General features: G+C 37.8%; 1 protein-coding gene and 1 pseudogene across 5 annotated transcripts in view; one reads left to right on the forward strand and one right to left on the reverse strand.

Moving 5' to 3' along the window:
• RMND5A (required for meiotic nuclear division 5 homolog A) overlaps positions 1-27,315 on the forward strand; it is a 66,659-nt gene that overhangs the window by 17,532 nt on the left and 21,812 nt on the right. For 2 of the 5 annotated variants that reach the window (XM_076000957.1, XM_076000956.1), the window contains exons 2-5: positions 7,518-7,660; positions 19,104-19,238; positions 19,789-19,851; positions 20,670-20,770. In XM_076000957.1, coding sequence (XP_075857072.1) covers positions 7,518-7,660; positions 19,104-19,238; positions 19,789-19,851; positions 20,670-20,770 — 442 coding nt within the window. Of the gene's footprint in view, positions 1-7,517; positions 7,661-9,394; positions 12,432-19,103; positions 19,245-19,788; positions 19,852-20,669; positions 20,771-27,315 lie in introns of those variants that run through there. The other 3 variants (XM_076000959.1, XM_076000958.1, XM_012774335.3) reach the window with 3 other exon arrangements.
• On the reverse strand, positions 5,911-6,787 carry LOC105876622 (methylosome protein WDR77 pseudogene; annotated as a pseudogene).

The following is a 27,315-nucleotide window of genomic DNA, read 5'->3' on the forward strand; positions in this document are numbered from 1 at the left end:
TCAGGGTTGGTGCATGAAAGTTCAGTTGGTAAATTCCAGATAACTTCTTTCCTCCAGTTCGGCTTCTGCTTTTTTATTCTTCCTTTTTTTTTTTTTTGGAGACACGATCTCTCTGCTACTCTAGCTGAGTGCCATGGCTATTGACAGGTGTAACAGGTGCAACAGGTGCAATCATAGCTTACTGCACCCTTGAACTCCTGGACTTAGGGGATCCTTCTGCCTCAGCCTCCTGAGTAGCTGGGACTACAGGCACGTGCCACCACACCCGGCTATTTTTTTTTTTTTTTAAATAATTAAAAAAAATTTTTTTTGTAAAGACATAGTCTCTGTTGTTTGTGGAAACTCAGCTTCAAGCAGTCCTCTGGCCTGGGCCTCCAGAAGTGCTGGGATTACAGGCATGAGCCACCACACCCAGCCTACTTTTTTATTCTTTAGTATTTTTCCTACTTTGTTACAGAAACAAATGTGTCTGGATGGATAGAAGTTATGGCTTCCTTTAAAAAAAAAATATATATATATATATATATATATATATATATTTCATTGGTTTTTAGTATATTCATAGAATTGTGCACCTATAACTATTATCTAGTTCCAGAACATTAGACCCCAAAGAAACCCAGTACTCATGCATTAACAGTTACTGTTCATTCTACCCTCCTTCCAGCCCCTGACAAACATTAATCTACTTCTGTCACTATAGATTTGCCTATTCTGGACAATTCATATAAATGGAATGATGCAATATGTGGCCTTTTGTGTCTGGCTTATTGAATACTTGTTTTCAAGTTTCATCTGTGTTCTAGTATGTGTTAGTACTTCATTTCTTTTTGTTACTGAATTATCCAGTTTATCCATTCATCATTTGGACATTTGGATTGTTTCTAGTTTTTGTCTCTTATGAATAATGCTGCTATGAACATTTTTGTGTACAAATTTATGTGTGGCATAAAAATTATGTGTGGTAAAAATTTTTTTATTTTTACTTTTTTCAATGAGGAAGTATGGCTTGTATGTTTTCAATTGTCTTGGATACATGCCTGGGAACCTAGGAGTGGACTTTCTGGGTCATATGGTAACTCTTTACCTTTCTGAGGAATTGCTGAAATATATATATTTGGTCTTTGTCCCTGTTTCCTAAAATTCTTGAAATCTCTAAAGTGCTTTCTTTTTATATGCTGATATTGGCTGATAGTTTCTGGATGGGGCTGGTCACCTGGAAGTCCAAGGCTGGGTTAAACTTTCAGCCCCCACACAACCTCCTGGGAGGGGAGAGAGGCTAAAGGTCAAGTTGATCACCAATAGCCAGGGGTTTAATTGATCATGCCTGCCTAATGAAGCCTCCATAAAAACCCAAGAGGATAGGGTTTGGAGAGCTTCTGGATAGCTGAACACATGGAGATTACTGGAGGGTTGTGGCCCAGGAAGGTCATAGAAGCTCCATTATCCTTCCCCCATACCTTGCCCTACACATCTCTTCATCTGTATCCTTTGTAATAAGCCCATAGAGGTAAATAAATGTTTCTCTGAGGTCTGTGAGCTGCTCCAGCAAATTAATCAAATGCAAAGAGGGGGTCATGGGAACCCCAACTTGAAGCCTGTCGATTAGAAATTCCAGAGGCTCAGACCTGCCACTGGTGTTTGCAGGGGAAGGCAGCCTTGGGAACTGAGTCCTCAACCTATGGGATCCAATTCGCCAGTCAGTAATGTCAAAATTGAATTGGAGGACACCCAGTTGGTGTCCGATGCAAAAATGATTTCTTGGTGGGGATAATCCCCCACCTCATTTGTTCACAGAAGTCTTCTGTATTGATGATTGTTGTGGTTTGAGAGCAGAGGAAAAACAGTTTGACTTTTTCTGAACAAGTAATATCTCATTGTAGTTTTGATTTTTGTCTCCATACTAATAATACTGAGCATCTTTTTGTATGTTCATTTGTTACTTGTATATCTTTGGGAAAATGTCTGTTCAAATCCTTTGCCCATTTTTAAATTGTTTGTCTGAGTTGTAGGAGTTCTTCATATATTCTGGATACTAGGCTCTTATCAGAATATGATTTGCAAATATTTTCTCCCCTTCTGTGAATTGCCTTTTCACTTTCTTGATAGTGTTTGAAACACAAGAATGTTTAATTTTGATGAACACTATTTAATTATTTTTTTCTTTGGTTGCTTATTCTTTTGGTGTCAGATCTAAGAAACCATTGGCTAATCCAGGGTCAAGAATGTACCTGTTTTCTTCTAAGAATTTGATAGTTCAGCTTTTATATTTAGGTCTTTGTTCCATCTAATTTTTGTATATGATGTGATTCTTGTGCATGTGGATATCTTGTTTTCCCAGCACCATTTATTGAATATTGCTTTTTTTTTTTTTTTTTTTTTTTTGAGGCAGGGTCTTGCTCTGTCTCTTGGGCTAGAGTACAGTGGTGTCATCATAGCTCACTGCAACCTCAACCTTCTGGCCTCAAGTGATCCTCCCAGCTCGGCTTCCCAAACTATAAGGATTACAGGCATGAGCCACTGTGCCTGGCCTATGGATATGGCTTTTTAAAAACACTGTTCTTTTCCCTGACTTTATTTGTCATCAATGCAAATACCTTATATTTCTTGCACATTTACAGGCATTATTCATACAAGACTATGGAGTATACAGTTTATGATAAAAACCTTGTCTTCCTTTAGGGGCTTGTGTTTAGTTGAGATTGATGATGGCAGATGTGAAATTGCTAAATGGTATATAATTAAAAGTGCCAGAGGAGTGGTGGAGAGAACAGAAGTTCTTAGGAATTCAGAAGACGGAGGAAGTCTTTGGGAGAGAGGTGTGTAGAGGAGATGAGGCTATTGAGGTTAGGTAAGGGTTAGGTATAATACAGAAAGATCAGAATTGGCCAGAACAGACCTAGATTCTTCTGGTCCAAAGTATGTATGGAATACCTCTTAAAACAGATATTGAAAATTTCCTCAAGTACCAAATCTTCCCTTAGTCTAAATTATATTGTTAGAAGTTGGAAGTACCTGATACAAAAACTTTGTGCAGTTTTATATAGAGATGAGGGCAGTGTGTGTTTTTCCACCCCATATTGGATTTCGGTACCTTATGGGCATTAAGTTCTATTTGCTTATTTCTTTATTTTCTTTCAGTGGTCGTTGAACCACACTTACTATATTCCTTTTTTCACAGTCCCTGCAACCTTCTAGGATTTCTTTTCTTGAAACTTTAGAGAAACTATTCTTGTAGTAGTCACTGATTTCCACATTCTAAATCTACTGGCCAGGCCGGGCGCCGTGGCTCACACCTGTAATCTTAGCACTTTGGGAGGCTGAGGCAGGAAGATCGCTTGAAGTCAGAAGTTTGAAACCAGCCTAAGCAAGAGCAAGACCCCGTCTCTACTAAAAGAGAAATAAATTAATTGGCCAACTAAAAATATATAGAAAAAATTAGCCGGGCATGGTGCCGCATGCCTGTAGTCCCAGCTACTCAGGAGGCTGAGGCAGTAGGATCGGTTGGGCCCAGGAGTTTGAGGTTGCTGTGAGCTAAGCTGACGCCACAGCACTCATTCTAACATAGTTGGCTATTCTCCCCACCTGTTGGTGTGGTTTTTTTTTTTTTTTTTTTGATTGATACCTTTATTTTTAATTGGTTTCCCCAACACCATACTTTCTTGATTTTTCCTTTTCTATCACAGTTAGTGCTTTAGCAGTCTTTGTTAGTTTCCTTTTCTGGTTTTATTTCATCTCAGCCTCATAAACTTGGAGTTCTAGGAGTCAGTCCTGCCACAGCCTCCTAACTTACCTCCTCCTGTCCTCTGTTCTTGTACTCCTGTTTTCAGAGTGACTGTATTAAAACCTTATAACAGGGCTGGGCAACGGTGGCTCACGCCTGTAATCCTAGCACTCTGGGAAGCCGAGGCAGGATGATCTCTCAAGGTCAGGAGTTTGAAACCAGCCTGAGTAAGAGTGAGACCCCATCTCTATCAAAAATAGAAAGAAATTAATCAGCCAACTAAAATATATATATAGAAAAAATTAGCCAGGCATGGTGGCACATGCCTGTAGGTAGTCCCAGCTACTTGGGAGGCTGAGGCAGAAGGATTGCTTGAGCCCAGGATTTTGAAGTTGCTGTGAGCTAGGTTGATACCACAGCACTTTAGCCCGGACAACAGAGTGAGAGACTGTGACTCAAAAAAAAAAAAAAAGAAACAAAAAAACATTATAACAGTTAGTGTACCTTCTCTGCTCTGAACTTTGCAGTGGATTTTCCTTTTACTCAGAGTAAACCAGGACCCCTATTATCTCTTGGACCTCCTCTCCTACTATTTTCTTTTGCCAGAAATCCAATTTCGGCACACTGGCCACTTTACTACTCTTTGAATAGTCAATAGGGCTTTTGTCCCCTTAGCTGGAATACTTTCCCCCAAGGTAGCCACATGGTTAATTCCTTCACTTTCAAGTCTTTGCTCATATGTCACCTACTCAGCAAGGCCTACCTTTTCCACACTGTTGTTACTGCTGTTATTTTTTAGTACATAATTGATCATATTTAGTTTCAATATAAACAGTAATTGATCCATGACTTTGAACTGGCAGAAGCCATTCCACCAACCCAGAGAGTAAATAAATGTTTACCTTAAGTTCCAATTGTATGTAACACACATGCTTCAGAAAAGACAGGCCAACAATGCCTAAACTCTTTATTTTACCAACCAGTATTTACTTTGTTTCATTCTTTTTTTTTCTTTCTTTCTTATTTTTGGAGACAGGGTCTTGCTGGAGTATAGTGGCACCATCATAGTTCACTGTAACCTTGAAGGGATCCTCCTACTTCAGCCTCCCAAACAGCTAGGACCACAGGCACATACCACCATATCTGGCTTATTTTTTTTGACTTTTTGTAGAGACAGGGTCTCCCTTTATTACTCAGACTAGTCTTAACCTCCTGGCCTCAAAGCGATCCTTCCACTGTGGTCTTCCAAAGTGCTGGGATTACAGGCATGAGCCACCCTGCTAACCCAACTAGTATTTCTGATTATCTTCCTGATGCTGAATTTAGAAACCTTAGGAGTCTACCAGTATAGCATTCAGGCTTTCTATATCCAGAGAAAGGGGCCCAGAGGCAGAAGAAGTCAGGCCCCAGGCTGTTTGGGGATGGGAAAAGTGGCAAAGATATCTCTGTAATAAACAGTCTGTGTCTGTTTTCTAACTTAAGTTCAATGCTTTGTGTCTCATCATCCCCAGAGTTTTCTCCATGGTATCTATGACAGAAAAACACTCCTCTCCTATATACACAAAGCCATTGGGGAGTAGGGGGCATGGCGTGGATATTACACAGGCACCAGCCAAACTTTTTATTGAGCCAGAAAATGGATTTCTGATTTAGTTTAATGACAAGGAGTTGTGTAAAACTGGTGTCTTGCTATTCCTCAATGTGAGCTGGGTTGGATTTTTATAATTAGAAGCATTTCCCATGATAATAGTGAATTAAATGCTATAAAAAATAAAATTGATCCTGTGTCCATGAGTAGCAAAAGAGCTACTTGCAAAAATCTAGGGATGCCCATGTCCCATCCACACATGGCTACATGAGAAGCATATAACATGACACTTCTGTCATCTTTTTGAGGGGAGGAGAGGAGGATGGGACAGTGCTTAGGGATGGATTCTTTTTATTCCCCCTACTACCAAAACCTATAGATCTACACATGCACACAGATAGATATACATATCCATTTTTAAGAAAGGTTTTCCTTCCTGAATCCCAAAATCATCCTCCCTCAGGCTGAAAGACAGTGCCTATTAACTGCACAGATCTAGTGTATAAACATCCTATAGATGTTTCTCTCATTAATTGTGAGGGGCAGAGGCAAAGAAGTGAGTTTTCATGGGTCATTTGCATTTTGTCTTAAACCCAATCTACTCAGCAACATGCTCAGGTGGAGGGGCCGGGAGACGTTCTGTGGGTACAAAGTCTCTGTGCGCTTGGTTTCTAAACACCTCAGAAAAGCTTGAGTCCAGCACAGCAAGTGAGCAGTCTACATTGAGAGAGGCCAGGAAGGGAACGCTATAGGGAGAACACCAGCCCAGTGACACATTGGGAGTATACAGCTGAGCTGAAGGCACAGCTTGCATTCTTGGTGTCCATAAGGGAAGCAGTCCCATTCTCATTACCAAAGACAAAGACTTGACTTTGCTGAGAATGTCAAGCCAGGTAGGAAGATAGCCAGAGACATTGCAGCCCATCTGTGATGCTACCTTGGGACAGCAGGTATCCCAGAGTAAAATTCTGTTGTGCTCACTGAGTGAAAAAACCACAAGAGTCCTTGTGAGGAAAGGCAGCAGCACAGATGACCTGCCCAGCAGAAGCTCAGTATGAATTTGGTACCATCTGCTGAGCAAGGTCCCAAACCTTGATCCAGAAGTCTTTGCTACCACTGACAGCTTATGTGCCAGAGCTCAGGACACTGATTGTAAACAGTGACATCATGCTTATACTTACAGAACTTGCTGATAGTGTCTCATTCTCATCCAGCTCCTACAATTCAATAGCACGTGAATTGGGAGCCACTGGGATACCTTTGTCTCCCACTCAAGTGAAGTCAGCCGCTCTGACTTCTATCTGGACTCTGGCAGAGCAGAAGCCTTCGTTGGGGGCAGCACAAAGGTCCTTAAAAAGCCAGAGTGGCCAGGTAGCTTCCAAGAGTCCTCTCCCAGTGGAATCACACGGGACACACTTCATTTCTCCAGCAGTGGGTTGTGACGAGTATGAAGTATTGTCTACCAGGAAGCACATTAGAAGCTCGGTGCCCAGGTTTTTTATTGGGGGCTAGTCATGCAGGCACCCTCTGCCTAGAATGTACCCCAATTCTAGATTCCTGGAAGGAAAGCAGGTGTTAACCATAAACCACATTGTAAAACAGTTTAGGCACAATGAGCCATTCTTATCAGTCAGGGAATGGAGGGAACTCTCCAGAACTCCAAGTTACCATATACTTGCCATGGGCCAATATTGCAAGGAAGACTTTCTAAGGATAGCATTCTCTGGCCTCTTATATTAACTCTTTTCTGTACATGATGGCGTCCAAAGAAGTTTGTTTTTTCTTCTTTATATAGACTATAAAACATTTAGACTAAATCATCTCTCTTTAGGAAATTCTGTAACAGCCAAAATGTTTTGAGAATGACTTAAACAGTTTTAACTGGGTTGAATAAATGAGTTTATTCACTTAAACATATTCTTTGAAATAATAATAATGCCTTGATACTATTATCCACAGTCTGTGCTGATTTTTGTAATTATTAAAGTGGCTTATTTCGTTGTAAAATTTTATTTCCAAAAATAAAAAATTAAGATATCTTTCTTAGTATTCACTTGAAAAATAACACCTGTGAATATGACTGTCAGCTTCAAAGCAGATACTGATTTTTCTTCACTTTTCTTCCATCTTTCATGGTCTAGAGGGCCTATTTGAAACTTGCCATCTTTGGATTTGCTTTAGTAACCACCTTTCTTTTTTTTATAGGCCAAGATGCTGAATTATCAGGGACACTTTCACTTGTTTTGACACAGTGCTGTAAAAGAATAAAGGATACCGTTCAAAAATTGGCCTCAGACCACAAAGACATCCACAGCAGTGTTTCTCGCGTTGGAAAAGCCATTGATAAGGTATGGTACTGAAGAAAGTGTTTTGTAATTTTGAGCATCATCCTTTTTCTTCTGTCATTACTTTGGTAACACCGGTTTTCCCAAATTATTTTATGCTATTCCTTTCATCTTTACTTTTGATGACTTTTGCAGGTCTAGTTTTACTGTGCTAGTCTTATTAATGTTTTCTGTTGCTAATATTTTAAAAAAATAAAAACAAAACAAAAAACCTTCTCCTTTTATAGGTTTGTTTATCCTTTTTCTTATATGACTAGAGCTCCTAGGGTCATGATGAATAAAGTTCCAAAGAAATTTAAACCAGTATGTGGGAAGTTGTTTGTAAGAGTAACCCTAAGTAATTCCCTGGCTGTGACTCTGTCTCTGTTAATAGGATGATTAGAATAATACCCTTGCATCTGTCTCCCTTGCATCATCCTACCTCTTTTCTTCCTATGGTCACATCAGTTGCTTTTCTTCAGTGATGTCTTCTGTGTGAATGAGTGGGTTGGTTGCTAGCTAGTGAGGCTAGTCACTTTTGTTGTAGGATTTTTTCTTGTGACATTTCTTGAATAAGCAATCTTTGACTTAGTGGTTGGCTTATAAGCAGTTACCATTTTAAATACTGGAGAGATTGTGATTGGTCGCGGGTATTTCTGTTCGGATATTATAAACTTCTGGGAAGATAGGAAGAACTTTTGAGGAGACCTCTTTGTAGCAAAGGTATCTCCCAAACAGTCTTAGGAGTTACTTAATCTATATGCACAAGAGTGATAGCTGTAATATAGATAATAGCAGCTCACTGAATCCAGAGAGTGGTTCCATCTAACTCATGGGTAGGCCTAACTATTAGAAATTATCCCATAGAGAACAAGTATTGAAAGGCTATGCTTGAGGCTGCCTGAGTCAGAATTGTTTGCTTCTAAGGCCGTGGCATTTGCTGTTAGTTATGACCGGGACTGTGAGTGGCAGGGGTTCTGGGGATGTATTTTGGAAGTCATGGCTTACAGAAATGTTAGTGTCCTTTCAGAGAGCTCTCACCACTCCCATGGTGGTGTGAGGGCTTTGACTCAGCAAAAGAGTCAGATGTTGACAAGCAGCAGGGTTCCAGCCACATTGTTGAATCAGTGATGGTAGTCACCAGCAAAGGCTGGAGGGCAATGAGTATTCTCTGAAATAGCTTTGAGGTTGTGAGGCCTGTTAGGCAACTCCAAGGGAGTGAACACAGCTTTGGAAATGGGTTTGGCATTAAACCTGTTTTGGACAATGGCATTGGAAATCTTCAGTTGGTGCCTGCTGTGGTTGTTGGTGTGTATTAGCTTAAGGACTGTGGGAATGGTGGTGGGACACTTTAGAGATGATCTTAAATCACTGTGCAGCCACAGTTTCTCTAGGGTACCGTAACTACTGGTGGTTCTTAAGAAGCTTCAGATTTTGGTGGTTGACAGTGGCCAAGGCATTCTGGTGAATTCTGATGGCTCCAGGGGACATCTACTTGACCACCAGGCTGCCTGCAATTATCACAGAGAGCATCTTGACAGCCGAACAAGACAACCATGACAATGAGAAGAACTAAAGCTTTCATGGCAGCTAATCAGAGAAAGTGTCTGGGAAGAGATCTCAGATTCTCAGAATAAGTGGATATGGTCTCAACATCCGTACCTCAAGAGTGTGGGTGACTGACCACCAGGATTTTGAGCTGTTGGGCAAATCCCCAATTTTGCATTCTGCTACTGGTAGGGTGACTATATATGTCCCTGCTTCTAGTTTATGTCTGTTGTCCTGTCATAATTACCAGAATCCTCTTTTGCACTAGTCTGCTTTGCTATTGGTGACTTGCTGAGCATGTCTTCCTCCAGATCTAGCTGGTCTTTCCAGATATTCATAAGGGCTGTCAGATGTTTCAACCTATCTTTGAGGCAAAACATTTAGATGTACTTGGTGCAAAAAATTATAGTCTCTCTTTGAGAATGGATATCAAGGGTACACATTTATAGTGAATAATCAACATTCTGGCTTTTGGTGGAGGGATGTGTTTGAGGTGAATGTTCTTGATTATGTATTTTGATGTACTCATTACTCTTTTGAGGACCTTTTTTTCATGTACTTGGAAGTTATAAGAGCTTTTTCAAGTAATTCCTTTATAATTTCTTTCAAAAAATTATTTCATGTTCCCATGGTAAAAGTAGTTTAGGTTCTAGGTGACCTGGATTCTGGATTCTTATTATTATATAAAACTACATTATTTAGTTGATACTGATAAGTATTTGTTGTATTATAGTTCAGAGCCACAGAGGAAATCCTGGATCTTTTAGCCAAGTTCTTTAACATCTTTCAGTGTACTTTTTCTTGATATTTTTGGCATCTACTTGGCCTCAGTGGAAGAGGAAGCTGTTTCCCTACTTAGAACTACCTAGATGTTGTGAATGGGCTTTTTGCATATGTGAGGAATTCTGTGCTGCCTGTTGTCACATTCATTGACTTGTTAAGTTCTCCAGCTCTTTTAATTTGAACCTGGTAAAATTGTGTAAGCTCAGGGCTGCCTATTGTAAAGGCTGGGTGGACTCATGAATTGGTAGTGAACAAACAGGATAAAGCTGAATCCATTGTGGTACAAGGCTTGTAAGTGCCACATCAAACAGACCTAAGTAATAAACTGGAATGCTGTCCATCAGCCTTGAGCACCAGTTTATGGACATAAGTAAGCTCCCACCCTCACAAGATGAGGACAGTGAAAGAAGCCAGTGACTCCTTTGCCAGAACTCTGATTTTGAGTGAGAAACTTTAGTAAATTTTTGACATGCTAAATGGTAATTTTATTTTTCCTTTTGTGTTTTAATACTTCGTGTGTTTTAAAGTTTTCTAATTATCACTTCTCTGAAAATGTAAGCAGAAAAGAAGTTTCTAGCGGTGTTAGCCAAGGCATTGTCTGGCTTTTAATTATTGTGAACATAAAAAGTTGTTGAAGATTTCTGCTTTAATGTGTTGACTATTTTCAGATGCCCACAGTATGATCACTATTTAAAATAAATAATATCAGTTGGGTTCTATGACAAAAATTTTTGTTAGTAAAAAGAAACAATGTGTTGGGCTGTTCTTAATTTCCTCCCCTATTTTTAGAATATCTAGAATTCTGTCCTGTTTAGAGCATTTTATTTAGTGTTTTACTAAGTTATTTGACTTTTTAAAATTTACTGCCTAAGAAAAGTCAGTAAAAATGATTATTGCTTTAGACTTTCAGGCATATGTGTATGTGTTAAAATAAATAGAACTCGAGGGGGGAGAGGGCCATGGGCAATATATGTAACCTTAACACTTGTACCCCCATAATATGCTAAAATAAAAAAAAAAAAAGAAAAAGAAAAAAAAGGAATAGAACTAAAGATTTTAGGGCTGTGCACAGTGGCTCACGTCTGTAATCCTAGCACTCTGGGAGGCCGAGGCTTGTGGATTGCTCGAGGTCAGGAGTTCGAAACCAGCCTGAGCAAGAGCAAGACCCCGTCTCTACTAAAAATAGAAAGAAATTAATTGGCCAACTAATATATATAGAAAAAATTGGCCGGGCATGGTGGTGCATGCCTGTAGTCCCAGCCACTCGGGAGGCTGAGGCAGAAGGATTGCTTGAGCCCAGGAGTTTGAGGTTGCTGTGAGCTAGGCTGACGCCATGGCACTCACTCTAGCCTGGGCAACAAAGCGAGACTGTGTCTCAAAAAAAAAAAAAGATTTTAAAGTGTCTAAAATCTGCTATTGTATAGTTAAAAGCTAAACACACAGTACATGTCTTTTATAAGATTGCAGTCTGATTTGGTACAAAAAGTGCTTTTTGTACACATAAAATAACTGGAAAAATTCTGAGGCAACATAAGATAAGTTTGCAAAGACTGGGTGGACACTGCTTATTATAAAGTAAAGGAAAAGATTGTTTTTAATTAATCTAAGGTTTGTGGAGTTGGTGTCCTAAATTTGACTTGGGAGAATGTGTAAGGTTGAGAGCAGCAGAGCAATGAAATGTGATTGTGGGGCTGGGGACAAGGCAAAACAGCAACTGAGAATATACTTGACTCATGTTAAAGACTCTTTAAGGATTGACTTGATGGAGTGGCTGCCACTGTTGGGAATAGGGAAAGATCAGGTTGGGTGAAGGCAAATGACGGAGGAAGGCCCAAGGGATGTGGATTTGATCTGAGTAGGAGAGTAAGGGCAAAGGGAGTAAGTGATGAAAGTAGTTGAAGATTTGCTTGCTCTCATTAACTAGGATAAAAAGAGACTAAGTAGTAAGTCATTGGTAGGGAGATAACAGCTATCATTTACTAAGTGTTGACCATGTTCCAGATACTGAGCTGAGTGCTTTTTATACATTTATATCCCATAATGTAAGTACATTATTCCTATTTTACATATGAGGAAAGAAACTAAGATTCAAAGATATTAAATAACATACCCCAGGTATATAGCTTGGAAGTGGTAGATCAAGCTTTGGAAAAAGTTTCAGTCAAGAATCTGTTCTTAAACACGGTGCTAAACTAGAAAATCAGTGAGGCCATTTCAGGGCTGGTAATGTTGCAGGGGGAAAATATAATAATAGTGAAAAAAAAATTTTAGCTGCATTGTCTAAATCAATCTTCTACCACTAGGTGGAGTATCTATATTGGTGAGGCGAAGTGCCAACTGTGTTGAAGATTAAGTGGAGTAATGGTGAAATATGGAATACTTTAAGACTGTTCTGAGTGAGCAGTCCATAACTGCCTTTTATGTAGGTATGACTGGAGTATAAGAGGAGAAAATGATAACAGTGGTAAGATCCTTGTATTTAGCTTTAAACAGTAGCTCAAAGTGATTGAATTAGATATATGCTAGCTCTAAAATTCTGTTGCGTAATGAATGCTTATGTAGTAGAGGAATGTTAGTGTTAAGGAGGGAAGAAAGGAAGTTAAAAAGACTAGAAAGTTTGCTCTGATTAAGAAGAAAAAATTAAGTTGAGTTCTGAAATACTTAATTTTTGATATATGTTTTGGGTAAAACTTTTAAAATTAGCAAATAAGAAATAGTTGACAAGTTTATAAGAAGAAAATGATAAAAATAACCAGGAATATGTTCCCTATGAATAAGATAAAACATCAAACACTCCCTCTGCCCCCTGCTACCTAAATTACTAGAGAATAATCCAAGAAAATGTAGTAGACAGTATATCTTAACTTTTACAAGGCATTTAATAACATATCTCATATCTTTGTGGTCAGGATAGAAGATGGTGCTTTTAAAATTATGTGATTTGAATAGGAGCTGTCATATTCTTAATACACTGTCCACTTTGGCCACAGTGCTTGGTGTGAGGATGGGCCTGACCCACTTGACCCAGCCAGGCTTGGCCATAGTTGTTTTCTGCAGGGTGGGTATCCCGATGTCCTTTCCTAGGATCTTTCTCATTAGAGCTCTTAAGGAAGGAAAGGCTGGGGATTTGTGAACATGGGAGTGATTGGTAGCCCCTGAAAGAATCTGATGTGGGAAACAAAGTTCAGGTGCCAAGAATAGGGGGTGGGGGAAGTATCTTTGAAGCCCAGTTACCCTCCTGCTTAGCCTTTTCTCTAAATCCAACTTGGCTTGGGCAAAAAGGATTTCTGTTTGTTCAAACCAAGAATCCTGACTCATACAACAGCAAGATGTTTTCTGTGACTCTTCACTCATATTGGGCTTTAGCTTCTGTGAAACAATACTGGTTCTGCCTTTTTTAGTCTGAAGATCATGATCAAAAGAGAAGATGAATTGAGTTCTGCTTTCTGTGCCATCCATCAGATTACGTCATTCGCTAGCTCTAAGCTATAGGCCTGTATTTTTCTTATTTGTGTTCTACACAGAATGAAGCTATGTTATTTAGTTGATGTTGATAATCATTTGAATTATAGTCCAGGCCAGTGAGGAAAGCCTGGACCTTTGTTATCAGGTCTCATTAGGTTTCAGGATCAGAAAAACCCATTTGACCTGGAGGTGGTCCAGAACACTTTTGCCTGAGGCTAGAAGATGACTATTTGGTCTAGCAACCAAGTCAGGCTGTGTTGAGAAGGACAAGAGGATGTTATACCCATTGAGCTGTCTCAAATAATCCAGTCTGTAATTGTATTTAAGTGATTTTAAAGTAATGCATTTGTTATTAATACCTTCATTACTATGCTTTTGAAGATTCTTTTAAATACAGAATCAGAAGGTTTGATGGCAAGGCCCGGTTCTCAGATTCAGCTACTGTGTATTAAAGGTTTACTGTTGGATGAATACTGGTAGAGATTTTCGTGTATGTTATTTAACTTAATCCTCACCGACACTGTCTAAAGTAGGGATTATTGTCCCCCAATGCAGGTAGGAAAACTGAGGTTTAGATTAAGAACCCGCCTGAGGTCACAGAGCTAAAAAGCATATGAAAGAGCTGGGATTAAAACTCAGATTTTAAGACTTAAAGGAAACTTTCTCAACTGGAGTTCCTTTAGAGAATTAATCCCGAGTGCCTGAGGGTATCTACTGTATGTATGAATTTCTCTCCTTTGCGTTTAGACTAATAAGAGATATATATCATATTTGGAAGAACTATAGCCACAGAAAGGTAGTTAAAACAATAGTGAGGGAAAGGGATGCAAATGTGACAGATGGTTAGATTACTGAGCATTTTAAGGATCTTAAAAGCCTGCAGAATGACTTGGTGCAGTATTCCCTTTGTTTATAAAGAGAATTTATCAGTGTGAATCTACCTTTCTCTTAACTTTGAAAACCAAAGTAGAAATGTGATTACCATACAGAGGAGAATATGTAATGTCTATAAAGGTAGTATCTATATCTTAAAATGCATCTACAAAATGCTGATTCGGACATACTACTAAATTTATTTCCTAGCCCATAGTTTATAAAGCGCTGCTATCTGGTACGTGCCTAAATATGGATTATTTCATCATAGAACATGTTGCCTCATCATCAGGTTTACTAAATATTGCCAAATTTTTCCCTAAAGGGTTTATACCAATTTACAGTCCTATCAAACGTAAAACAGTTGCTGTTTCCTAATTTCTCATCTATACTTGGTATTATCAGACGTTAACATTTTTAAAATTAATTAAGATTGGTGTGAAATAGTCTCTAGTTTTCCTGATTTTTGCCTTTCTTTGATCATCTGGAACATCTTTTCATGATTAACATTAGCATTTCCCCCTTTTGTGAATTTCATGCTCTTCTTCTGTCCATTTTTTCTGTTAGGTTGTCTTTCTTATTGGTAAGTGTTTGTTTTAAACTCTTTTGAATACCAATCTTTTGTGGGTTGTATGTGAAGTGGTATCTTCTCCCAATCTGAGGGGAGCCAGAATCCAGGTCCTCTTAATTCTGTTACGTATCCTTCTTAGTCTGCATCTCACTGCTTAACCAGATGAACTGGATGCTTCCAAGGGAAATTGATTCCTGATAGGTGCAGCCACAGCACATTGTTAGGTTCATACACCGGTTTTTCTTCAAAGTAGATGGGGAAATTTTTAAAAACTATATTAACACTATTAGAGAAATGGCACTTAGGACTATTAAAACAGATACTGAATTTTACTGTGTATTTTAAAGTCTGACTTATCTATAAGAATGTTCATGATATGTGCCAGAGAGGCAGGGTGGTCTGTTTAGATTTGACAGTTTCATAATGATGTTCTTTTGAAGTTATTTACTTCTCTTCTGCCTCAGCCTCCAGATTTAGAGTGTCCTGGATTTCTTTTTCCAAGCCATAACATCCTCTCCAGGCAGACACACCCTTGAATGTGTGCTTTTTTGTTTTTAGTTCTTGTTTGGATCCTTTATTCCCATTTAAGAACATCATGCCAAGGCTTTTCTTTGCTTTAAAAATATGAAAGGAAAAAGTATAGTAAAACAGAAGTGCTAATAATAGACAGGTATTTCTCTTCATTAGCCGCCTCTTGGCTGGTTTGTTGTGCTGCTGATTTTCTGGGCAGCCATGCAAATGAGTTTGGTCACCTAGCAACGGAAGCTGGGACTGAGTCCAGCTCTGATGCAACAGTGAAAAAGAACCTGCAGTTATAACAAAAGAAGTTTGACACTATATTACATTTCTTCAACCTCTTTTTATAATCTTAGCTTTAATTTTTAATGCATATGACCAGAAAATAAGGTGTTAAAGAAGTTTACTTATCCACCTCAGTGGTTTAAACTGGAAAATCAGAATGGTTAGGGAGCTCAGAAAATTTCAGGAAATCATCTAATACATTGCTCATTCATGCTTATTTTCCAAACATAGTAAATAAGTTATAGAGCTTGAATATAGAGAGTTCGAATGTAAAGGTGTTCTGTTTTTCTTACCTGCGTAGTGGAGACCATAGTAAGCCTTAAGGAAATAAAGAGATGCAGAGGGCATCTTTGTAAATCTTTGTAATAAACCCAGAGGAAATTGTTTAAATATCAGTCTCTTAAGATTTTCTAGGTGATCAACATTTATTTTTCGTATGTATGAAAGAATTCAAGATATTCTTTTGTTTGATCTGAGCAGATACTATCTTGGTGGTAGCTATTAAAATTCTGACTTTGTATATACCACCAAATAAAATTGTCTATTTTAACATGGTCTGTGCTTTGAGCTCACCAGTGTGTCTTCCAAAGTTGTTTTCTTTTCTTTTTCTAAGGAATAGATACCTGATAAATTTGTTGAGAGTTGATGCGATTGGGGAATAATTATTAAGTGAGTAAGTAGAAACCTGAAGGTTGTATTTGGATTTAATGAATTTGATAAATTAGGGAAAGATCTTTCTTAATTTTAGTCTCAGTGATTCTTTGCTTATAGTGTCCAGTTAGATATTTAGAGAGTTATAGGCAGAATCCTGAGTTTGTAATAAATTTTGTCATATTCAGAGATCCACTCCTTTTATTAATTCGAATGGCCCTTTGGGGAGTAGAATATGGAAGAGTATAACATCAAACACCTGCTGGGCCTCTGCTCTAGTCCAGAAGGAGAACACAAAGTAGCACTACTTCTGATGATCTAGTTTCACTTCCAGTGTTCTAGTGGTCATAGCATAAAGATATAACTTGCCTAAAAGTATTGATGAACTGATAAAGTTAACTCTCAACAGGCAGAATCTGATAAGCAGAAATTAAACACAAGACCTCATATAAACAACTGTAGTTCTTCTGTGCTAGGGAACAGTCTATTCAGTATGTGTGTGGATGTTATTGCTTCAGTGTCTAGATAGTTTGTATTATTTCCATTCTTCAGGTTTAGTACTTGGCCCCCCCAAAAAAAAGGTCTGTAAAAAGAAAATGAATAAAAATTAAGAGTGACAGTAGTTTTGGTTTTTTTGTTTGTGATTTATCTAAGTGATACAAATCTTTATGTATTCAGTTTTAGGCTATTGGCTTGATACCTAAAAATAAGGTAGATAGCTCTTTCTAAGGAAGAAAGATGTGTTTAATTTTGGAGAGTAGCACTCCTACATCGTGATTATAAATAGTAGGCTATTTGCAGTTGCTATTGCAGGTTACTTATTACCTGTTCTTGTATGTCCTATCAAATGATCCCATATTGGTTGAATTGTATTTAACCAATGGTTGACTAGGATTGCAATTTTAGTTAAATCTAAATGATCTTGTCTAATTAAGTTTATATGCTTTTACAAAGAGATGCAAGACATTTATTAGGAAATAATGCCTGTGAAAGATAAAGGGAGCGGAAGTGGAATCGGGCAGGGAAAAAGCTTTCAGACCACAATGTAGATGTGCTTCTCATTCACCCTTGATGTTTCAGGTTTCCTTCTGATACTGTTTTCTTCTTTCTGAAGGACTTATTTTAGCAATTCTTTTAGAGCATGTCTGCCGATAGCAAATTTAGTTTTTTTCCATCTGAAAATGTCTTTATTTTGTCTTCATACTTGAAGGATGTTTTCAATGAATATATAGAATTCTAGGATAATAGTTCTTTTCTTTCAATACTTGAAAAATATCATGCCACTTCTTTTGGCCTCCATGATTTTTGTTGAGAAATTTGCATTCAGATCATGGCTCCCCTATAAGTAACAAATCACTTTTCTCTGGCTGCTGCGAGATTTTTTTCATCGTTATTTATTTTTAGCAGTTTGATGCTGAGGTGTCTGGGTAGGGTGAATTTCTTTTGAGGTTATTCATTTTGGAGTTTGCTAAATCTTAGGTTTATGTCTTTTGCCAAACTGGAAAAATACTCTTGAACAATTTTTTTTCTATACCACATTCTTTCTCTTTTCCTGTTATTCTGATGACACAAATGTGTGAAATCTTTTGTTAATTTCCCACTGTAACCCCAAACTCCTGGGCTCAAGTGATCCTCCTGCCTCAGCCTCCGGAGTAGCTGGAACTATAGGCATGCCAATACGTCCAGCTAATTTTTTCTATTTTTAGTGGAGACAGGGCCTCACTCTTGTTAAGGCTGGTCTCAAACTCCTGAGCTCAAGTAGTCCCCTCACCTCTGCCTCCTAGAGTGCTAGGATTACAATAATTGCTCTGAAGTCTTTAATGATTCCAACACCTGTTATCTTGGCATTGGTGTCTGTTCATCATCTTTCCCATTGGAGGTTTGATTTTCTTGGTTCTTTGTATGCCAAATAATTTTGTGGTATATCCTGGACATTTTAAATGTTATGTTACAGTATTCTGGGTTTTATTTAAATTCTGTGGAGAGTGTTGATATTTTTGTTTTAGCAGGCAGTCAGTCTGATTGGGTTCCGATCACAGATTCTAACCAGTCTTCTCTGGGTTGTAGTTTCAAGGTGAGCTTTGGTTGTAAAGCCATTACAGCTATTCAGATTTGCCCTATGTGTATACCACCCAGTAGCCAATCTGGGGCCCAGGAACTAGGTTTATCCTCTAGTTCAGTTTTCAAAGTCTGTCGTATACCATTTAGAGTCAAGTCCTCTGTGTATGCTGTAGCTCAAGGCCAAGCCCAGGAGTACATAAACTGCTTGGCCATTCCTCCACCAACTCCGACCTCAGTACTGCAATTGTTGGGATTTGCTATGGATCATTTCTATGTTAATGGCATGTGTGTTTTTTCTTCTTTCCCCAACCTTGTCCCCCCACATTATAGACAAGGCTGCATTGAGCATGCCTTCACAGGTCATTACTGCATACCTGTGAAAATATTGCTATAGTATAATGCTTGGAAATCATATAATGCTTGGAAATCAAAGTATTCACTTGATTTCATTTTATTCACAAGAAGTCATTGTTAAATCTATATATCTCTAAAAATATCCCTATTTACTCTTCTAGCAATAATTTATGAGAATGACAAGTTTCATTTTAGAAAGGAACAATGGAAAAATTCCTTTCTGTGATAGGCTGTAGATAAATTGGAATTGAGTACTCATAGGAACTATCTCAGATTAAAAAGAAGACCATTGTTTTTCTCTTAGGTGATGTGAAAATCATCTAGTCCTGATTTTGTTTCTCTCCCTTCCCTCCCCCCCAGAATTTTGATTCTGACATCAGCAGTGTGGGAATAGATGGCTGCTGGCAAGCAGACAGCCAAAGGCTTCTAAATGAGGTGATGGTGGAACACTTCTTCCGACAAGGAATGCTGGATGTAGCTGAGGAGCTCTGCCAGGTAACAGTGTGCCAACTGGGAGGGTATGTATGAAAAAACCAGGGGAACTCCTTGGAGTTTGCATTATTTGCAGAGTAAGGTTTTGAGTTTTCTGCTAGCTATAGATAGATTTTAAATATTTTAATTATTAGTGATGACTGCATTTTTTATTAGGAATTTTTTTTTAAGTAGTGAAAATTATAGTCCTAGAACTTGTTATCTGAATTGTTCTTTCCTTGTTCCTGGTGCAGAAGGTTGGTCCCAGATCATGAATCAAGGAGATCAGAAGAGGCAGTACTTTTCTTCATTTCCCCTTTTGATAGGGAAGTTTAGTATAGCAGAGAGACGAGGAAAAGGACAAAACATTAATGTTTGTTCTTCTGATCTAGAATTTTATCAGTGAATTTCAGACTAAAATTTACTTCATGAGCAGCGTTTTGTCTTTTATTTCTATTAGACATGAGCTTAGAGATCTTAGAACAGTTTGCCAAAACCATGAAGTCATTATAGGAGCAGCTGCCATGTATTCAGTGTTTACTACAAGCCAAGGCCCTGCCTTTATTCCTTGTAGCAACCCTGTGAAGTAGAAACTGTCATTCCCATTCTACAGATGAGAAATCTGAGATCTGGAGAAGTAAGTAACTTGCTCAAGGCCATACAGATTCTGCATGAAAGAACTGGGATTCAGTCCCCATATTCTTTTCTAAGCCACTATGTACAATTGCATTTTTGTTTGGAGAAATGAAAGACTAAAAGGATTAAATAATTCAAAAACAGTCTAAACCGAACATCTAATCTAAGCCTTTTTATTTTTAATAGATAACAGATTCCAGATTCTATTTTTAACAGATCAAATAAATGATAACTCAGATCTTTCTCTGTATCTTACAGGGATTTTATGTGTGTCTCTGTACAAATTTCCTAAATTGTGTCATTGAGGATTAAGTTTGTTTTTAAGTAACAAAGACCCCAAGTAACAGAGGCTTAAACAAAAATGAAGTTTACTTTTTCTCACACAGAAATAGGTAGTGAGACATCCACAGCATGTATGGTTCGGTTCCATTAAGCTCTCAGAGACCTACACTCCTTGTAGCTCTACTGTCCTGGACCACGAGCATGGCAGCCAAAGGTGCAACCATACCTTTGTATCCCAGGAAGAAACAAAGAGTGCATGCTTTTATTTCACTGGGCAGAACTTATATCTCGCAAAGCTATACCCAGCTTTATTTTCCATATGGTCATGTACCCTGCTGAAATTTGGAGGTTCTACTGTGGAAAGGGGGGGGGAAGAATGATACTAGGGGAAGTCATTAATCTCTGCCATAGCAATACATGTTAAAAGGGAATTATTTTTAATGGTTTGCCCCATATTTTATAATCTAGCAAAATGCTTTTACCACAATCTCTTTATTCTGGTTACCACTAACAAAAGTTCTTTCTGTTTTTTTTCAGGAATCTGGTCTTTCTGTAGACCCAAGTCAGAAAGAACCATTTGTGGAGTTAAATCGAATACTAGAAGCATTAAAAGTCAGAGTTCTAAGACCTGCTCTGGAGTGAGTTACTGAGTTTGTTTTCTTCTGAATACTTGGAGAGAACTCTCTGTAAGAAAACTTAATTAGAAAACACATTAGAGATTTTTAATTTTCTTTTTTTTTTGGGAGATAGTCTCTCTCCATCGCTGCAGCTAGAGTACAGTGGTGTCATCGTGGCTCACAGCAACCTCAAACTCCTGGGCTCAAGGGATCCTCCTGCCTCAGCCTCACGAGTAGCTAGGACTACAGGCATATGCCACTGTGCCCAGCTAATTTTTTATTTTTTTTGTAGAGGTGGGATCTTACTCTTGCTCAGGCTGATCTTGAACTCCTGAGCCCAAGTAATCCTCCCACTTCCACCTCTGGCTCTTGGAGTGCTAGGATTACAGGCATGAATGGAGATTTTTAGATATATTTATCTCACCTGGGGTAGACTTCAAAGAAATCAAAGAATTATTATTTCTTTTAACCAAGTAAAATAGGGGAGGTGCAATAAGAGAAAATGGTTAGAGCTTATTCAATAACCAGTTGGTCTGAATTCCAATGAGAGAAAAGGGTTTCCTGGATCCAGGCTATATCACCACTTTGTGTGGACTAACATTATAACTGAAGCACTATTGTTCAGGGCGTGCTGTTGATATTTGAGCTTCCATAATGTGCTGCAATCTGTGCTTGCATTCTAAGAAATAATTTAATTGGTTATTGGAACTAAGTGGTATACTGCATGAAAAGAGCAAATCTTTTTATAAAGTCATTCTATTCTTAATTACTGTGGATTTTGGTGATTCACTATGAACTTCTCGTTGATAGGAATTATCTGAAGTGACTAAGTAAGCTGTACTATCCTAGAGCAGGGTCAGCAAGCTTTTTCATAAAGGGCAAAATAGTAAATAGTTTAGACTTCACAAACCACATAAGATCTCTGTCACATAATCTTCTTTGTTTTATTTTACAAGTCTTAAAAAATGTAAAAACCCATTCTTGGCTATCTGCCATACAAAAACAGGCAGCAAGCTTTATTTGGCATGTGCCATAGTTTGCTGAATCCTGTCCTAAAATTTTTTAATCTGAGGATTACCAGATATTTGTAATAAATAGCTCATAAAATAAAGGAAAGAAACAAGATGATAGAAACAATTGATATTGTTGTGAAGTTATACCCTTAGAATCCTGGTATTTTAAAACTGGAAAGATTTGAGATTAGTGTTAACCAGAAAAAAAATAGTTACGAAGTTGACTTTTAAAAAAATGTACAATTTTTCTTAACTTTTCTTCCACTAACCCATTTAATTCTTCATAGCTTAGTTTTCTGTTTATAATCATTTCTCAGTCTTAGAAGATTTTGCATAGTTCTAAAACAGCCCAGATAACCAGGCAGAGAGAGATTCCTATGTAAATTTATAAGTTGTAAATCCCTGTATAAATTATAAATATGAGGTAGGTACTGTATATTTAAAAATAGATTTCACTTAAGAACTGTGGGAACCTGTGGCCTTCTGATTTCAAGATTATTCTTTTTTAAGCACCAAAGGAGGCAAGAAAAGTGTCCTCTTTCTCTGCTATACCACTTTTAATAAAAGGATTTGTTCTGTAAAATTTAGATTCAGTCAAGGGCCACACTTAAGGACCTTTAGAAGGCCACATGTGGCATTCAGGCCACAGGTTCCCTACCCTTGGAAGCAGATATTAGATTTTGACACACCTGGGAGATAAATTCAACCAAATCATCTAATACCTCTTAAAGTCTGTCAACAACTGTTCTATAAAGAGAGTAAGGGATACCTTCTGAACCTGGTTCATAAAAATAAATAAATAAATGGTTTTTAAAAAAAGAATAAGGGAGCCTAAATATAAAAATGTAATGGTTTTCTCAGTTTTATAGTGATTAAGAAATAATATTTGGGTTGTTATTCAAGGTAATAATTCATTTATCCATGCATTTCTTAGTTTCATTTCATCAGACTTTAATTAAGTACTTACAATGATACTTAGTATTTGCTGCCTCAGCTTTCATAGTGCTCAAGACTTTTCCTTTTGGAATTAAGAAAATTCTTAAGACCCTTTTAACTTTGTGCTTTTTCTGTAAGGTATAAGTGTCTTACTGATAACCATATCATATTATCAATTATTTCTGTAAATGTTTCCTATTACTTGTAGCCTTTAGACAATCTCTGTTAGGTGAAGCGTGGACTCTATTCCATGCAGCTGGTGGTAACAGTGGGGATTACTTATGCAGTAAAGTTTTCTCTTTTGACTTTTCTGGAAATATTGCTGTATTAAGTATCAGGATGGGGGAATGAAGTGGTAATTATACTTAAGTCTTCTTGAGTGCTTATTATGTGCCTGGCATCATTCTAAGTATTTTATGGGTCTTAACCTTATTCAAGCCTCATAATAACCCCATGAGGTAGGTACTCATTTTTCAGGGGAGGCATTGAAGCCTGACAGATATGCTGTGAAAAAAGAATGTTGAGTCAGAAGATTGTATGAAAAATGCTTCCCATAATATTTCCCTAATATTCTCATCTAAGAGATTAATTTATTAAATGTGCCATCAGTAATGAAACCCATTTAACTTTGTATAACCCAGTGTTTCTTGTGTATATTTGACCAAAGAATCCTTGTTCTTCCTCCAAATAACACCTATTAAAACCCACAAAATTGGAATTCTACAAAACATAAGTTTGGAAAATGATGGTTTTATAGAAATGGGCATTGCAACAACTCAAACGTTTCTAATTCTTGCTTGTTACCGGTGGATGCAGAGCAAAAATTTACTAAGCATCTTTTATGAGCTAGGTTTAGAAAATTCACTTTATTCAACTTATAGCAAAAGATAAAAGATATGGGACACCAATTTGGGTGATTCTGGTTCAGTTACAAGGGAAAAATAACTGCCAGTTGTATAGCATCTCATTTTTCTCTGGTGGGAAGAAGCATCATGGGCAAAGAGGAAGGTGAAGGATCGCAGTAATTCCCCCAGGGTGCCTAGGCAAGCAAGGAGGCATAGGCCAACCAAAAACATTGAGATGGATAGAGGCCATGGAAGACCTACATGAGAAGGAAGGTTGGAGAATATTAGTTATTTAGTTGCAACAATGGAAAGAAGGTGGAAAAGAATGGTGATATTGCTGTGAGAAGTGGCAGAACAGCAACTGATTATGTACACAGACCTGGTTAGAACCCTGCCTATTCCTGTATTCATGCCCTTGTATTTCTGAGTTTTTACAGATTTTCCTCCTCATTCAGATTGCTTTATCTGCTTTTTGAGTTCTTCCTGGCACCTAGAACAGCATTTACTTCAGAGACATTCACTAAATAATGGAATAATTTAAAGAGAATTTTGAACAAACATGTCACCCTCCTTCACATGTCAGATAGAAGGAAAGCCAAAAATAATTAGCATCAACAAGAGAATAACAGTAACTTAATACAAAGAGATGGAGAAATATTAGAAAAAGAAACAGTCCTTGTAGCTATGCCAGTTATTGACATTTTGAAAGAAAAGTGCTATCGTTAAGGGAAGCCAATTGGTTGCTTTCCCAAAGGTATCTCAAAGAGTCATACTAACCTTGGTGGATTTGCCACAGTCTAGGATCTGACTTTCAGGCAGGCAGATGGGGAACCTGTTTTTGTTTTTAACACTAAGAACAGGCCTGGGCTTTTAAAAACTACAAAAACCTGAATTGCTAAATTACATGTATAGCTTGGATTACTAGTGGCTCTGAAACTAGACCATGCTAGGCAGATCCATGTGGAAGGCACATGAACTTGCTGAGCATGGAGTTGGAACAAGAGGAGATTGTTCTAGAAAATAATGTTCTCAGACTGAAATATCATGATTCCATTATCTCCCAACTAGAGATGGTGTTGTAAAGCTGTTGGGGAGTTCAAAGTTCATTGGCTGACTCCTTTTCTCTAAATAGTCTTTGGATTGCCTTGGTCAGTCCTTTCTTAGGCTTCCATTACTGAGCAGACTGCTTAAAAAAAAAAAATTAACACTGTTAAAACATTATTTTATATGAAACCTTCACATTTGAGTTTTGAGTCAGCATTGATTATCCTAATAGGTAATACATGGACAAAGTAAGAAATCAAAAGTTACAACAAAATCAAAATGCAGTGAAAAGTAAATCTTCTCCCCACCCTTGGCCCTCAGTCACCCAGTTTCTCGTCATACAGACAGTTACTACTCACCCTTTTCTCCATCCTTCCAGAGATATTCCATACATTTACAAAGTTATGTGTACGGTAGTCTCTGCTTATCTGTTGGAGATACGTTTCAAGACCTCCAGTGGATGCCTGAAACTGCTTATAGTACCAAACCCTATATATGTTGTTTTTTCCTATATGTACACACCTATGGTATACCTAATTTATAAATTAGGCACAGTAAAAAATTCACAACAGTAATAGAACAATTATAACAATATACTGTAATAAAAGTTAAGTGAATATATATAGTCTTTCACAAAATATCTTCTTGTACTGTACTTACCTATTTTGGGATCATGGCTGACAACAGGTAACTATAACTGGAAAGTGAATCCACGGATAAGGGGAGACTACTATATTATGTGTATGTCCGTTTTTGTGCCCAAATGATTGCATACTATACACTGTTCTGCATCTTACTTTTTTTCACTTGAAAAATTTTGAAGTATTCACCTATATACAGAACTATCTTGTTGTTTAGTGGCTGCTGAGTGTTCTCATTTAGGGATTAGACCTTATTTTTATTGAACCATTTCCTGTTGGTAGACATTTGGTAGTTTCCAATCTTTCACTTTATAAGCCATGCAGCAGTGAATATCCATTGCACATTATTTTGAGCATGCCCAACTATATCTGGAGGATATATTCCTAGAATGTTGGGCCAAGGTGCATTTAAAATTTGGATTGATCCTACCAAATGTCTATCTTTAACAGGTTGTCCCAAAATCATTCCTATCACAAATAGCAAGGGTCATTCTGTTGCAGCTGATTTTTCCCTCTATTTTGGTTTTTTTTGATCTTTGCAAGTCTGATAGTTTTGTGTGTAGTGGAGAAAGAATGGCATCTCATATTTTAGTTCGTATTTATCTTCTGAGTTGAGCCACATCTTTAGATACACTCATACCTTCATTCTGGCAAGGGCTGACAGACAGTCTTTGACTCTGAGGGCAACCTTGAAGCTGAAGGGATCACTTCTGAGATATGTGACCATCTTATATAACAAAATCATTTCCACAGGGCTGTGAGAGCGTTTCTCCATTGCCTGTGGGAAACCTTATAACACTTTTTTCAAAGAATTTATAGTTCTGTTTGCAAAAGCCTCAGTAGAATACCATAAGGAAACAGAAAACAATTGAATGATTATAAGAAAGGAGAGAGGGGTTACAGAATTTTTCATAGAGGAGAGGAAAAAGGCATTTTCTTGGTTTAGACCACAGAAGGGTTTTAGATCAGACGGGTTGTGAAACATTATTAGGCAGGCTGCTGAAATATGGGAAGACTCCATCTCCAAGGCTAGTAATTAGGTGGGAATAAAAGAAACCACAAAGGTTTCTTGGTGGTGTATATTACCTGTGGTCCTAAAAATAAGAAAATGCTTGCCAGACTTAAGAGAACTTCTGGTATCAGTGAATAAAATAAGCAGGAAATGATTCTAGAAAATAAAATTGGAGGCAGCAAGCAGATGATAGATCATAGAGCCTTGACTGGAAATGAAGGTGACAATGATTCAGCAGTTTCTGGTGTCTGTTTTCGTGCTGTTAGTTGTAGCTTCCTGTAGGTGGACAGTCTTCCTGATTCAGGCACTTTTTAATAGTCACATAGAACCACAGAGGAAACAGGGCTCCAATAGATGTGGCAGTGAAGAACAATAAAGGCTTGAACACGTTGGATTATTTTTTAGAGTTTGACACCCCCCCCCCAATATCCTTTTGGTCTTAATTATGAAAAGGCAGAAGAAAAAAGAGTTGATGGATACATTTTTAACTCACTCTGCCAATGCACTAAGTCTGGCGGAAAGGGTTACCTCTATTACAGACAAGCTAATTAAAAATGGAAAGATGTGTCCATTGGGAAGGATACAGAAAAGAAAGTGGCAAATAGAATAGGAAGGCCACAAGAGACAAAATATTAGGGCTGATAACACTATTTTCTGTTGTCTACATTTGTTGCTGGTAAAGTTTATAGAAAGTTCCAAGACTGTGTATTCCTCAGGAGAATAGATGTTACCTGAATACATCCTCACAAAGAACCTAAGCCGTATTGGAAATGAGTGGGCAAACTATGACTAGAGAAAATTTTTTTAAAAAAGGGAAAATTTAAATAAACTGTCTCTGAGATTAAGTATTTAAAAGCATAAGGAGCTAATCTATCCAGGAGGCTGAATACACGTGATGGAAAAGAAGAGGGAAACCTAAGAGGAAAGACTCTGGAGTTTGTGCTTATACAATGCAGATCTGTTATTGATTAGGTTTATAAAATCTCTTGGTTTTGTGGTAGGAAACTGGCAGCAAATAAGGCAATGTCACATTCAAGTACTTAAAAATCACTGATCTGTAGAGTTGTGCTGTCCA

Source organism: Microcebus murinus, chromosome 3, assembly GCF_040939455.1.
Source record: "Microcebus murinus isolate Inina chromosome 3, M.murinus_Inina_mat1.0, whole genome shotgun sequence".
In the NCBI taxonomy this organism is placed as follows: Eukaryota; Metazoa; Chordata; class Mammalia; order Primates; family Cheirogaleidae; genus Microcebus; species Microcebus murinus.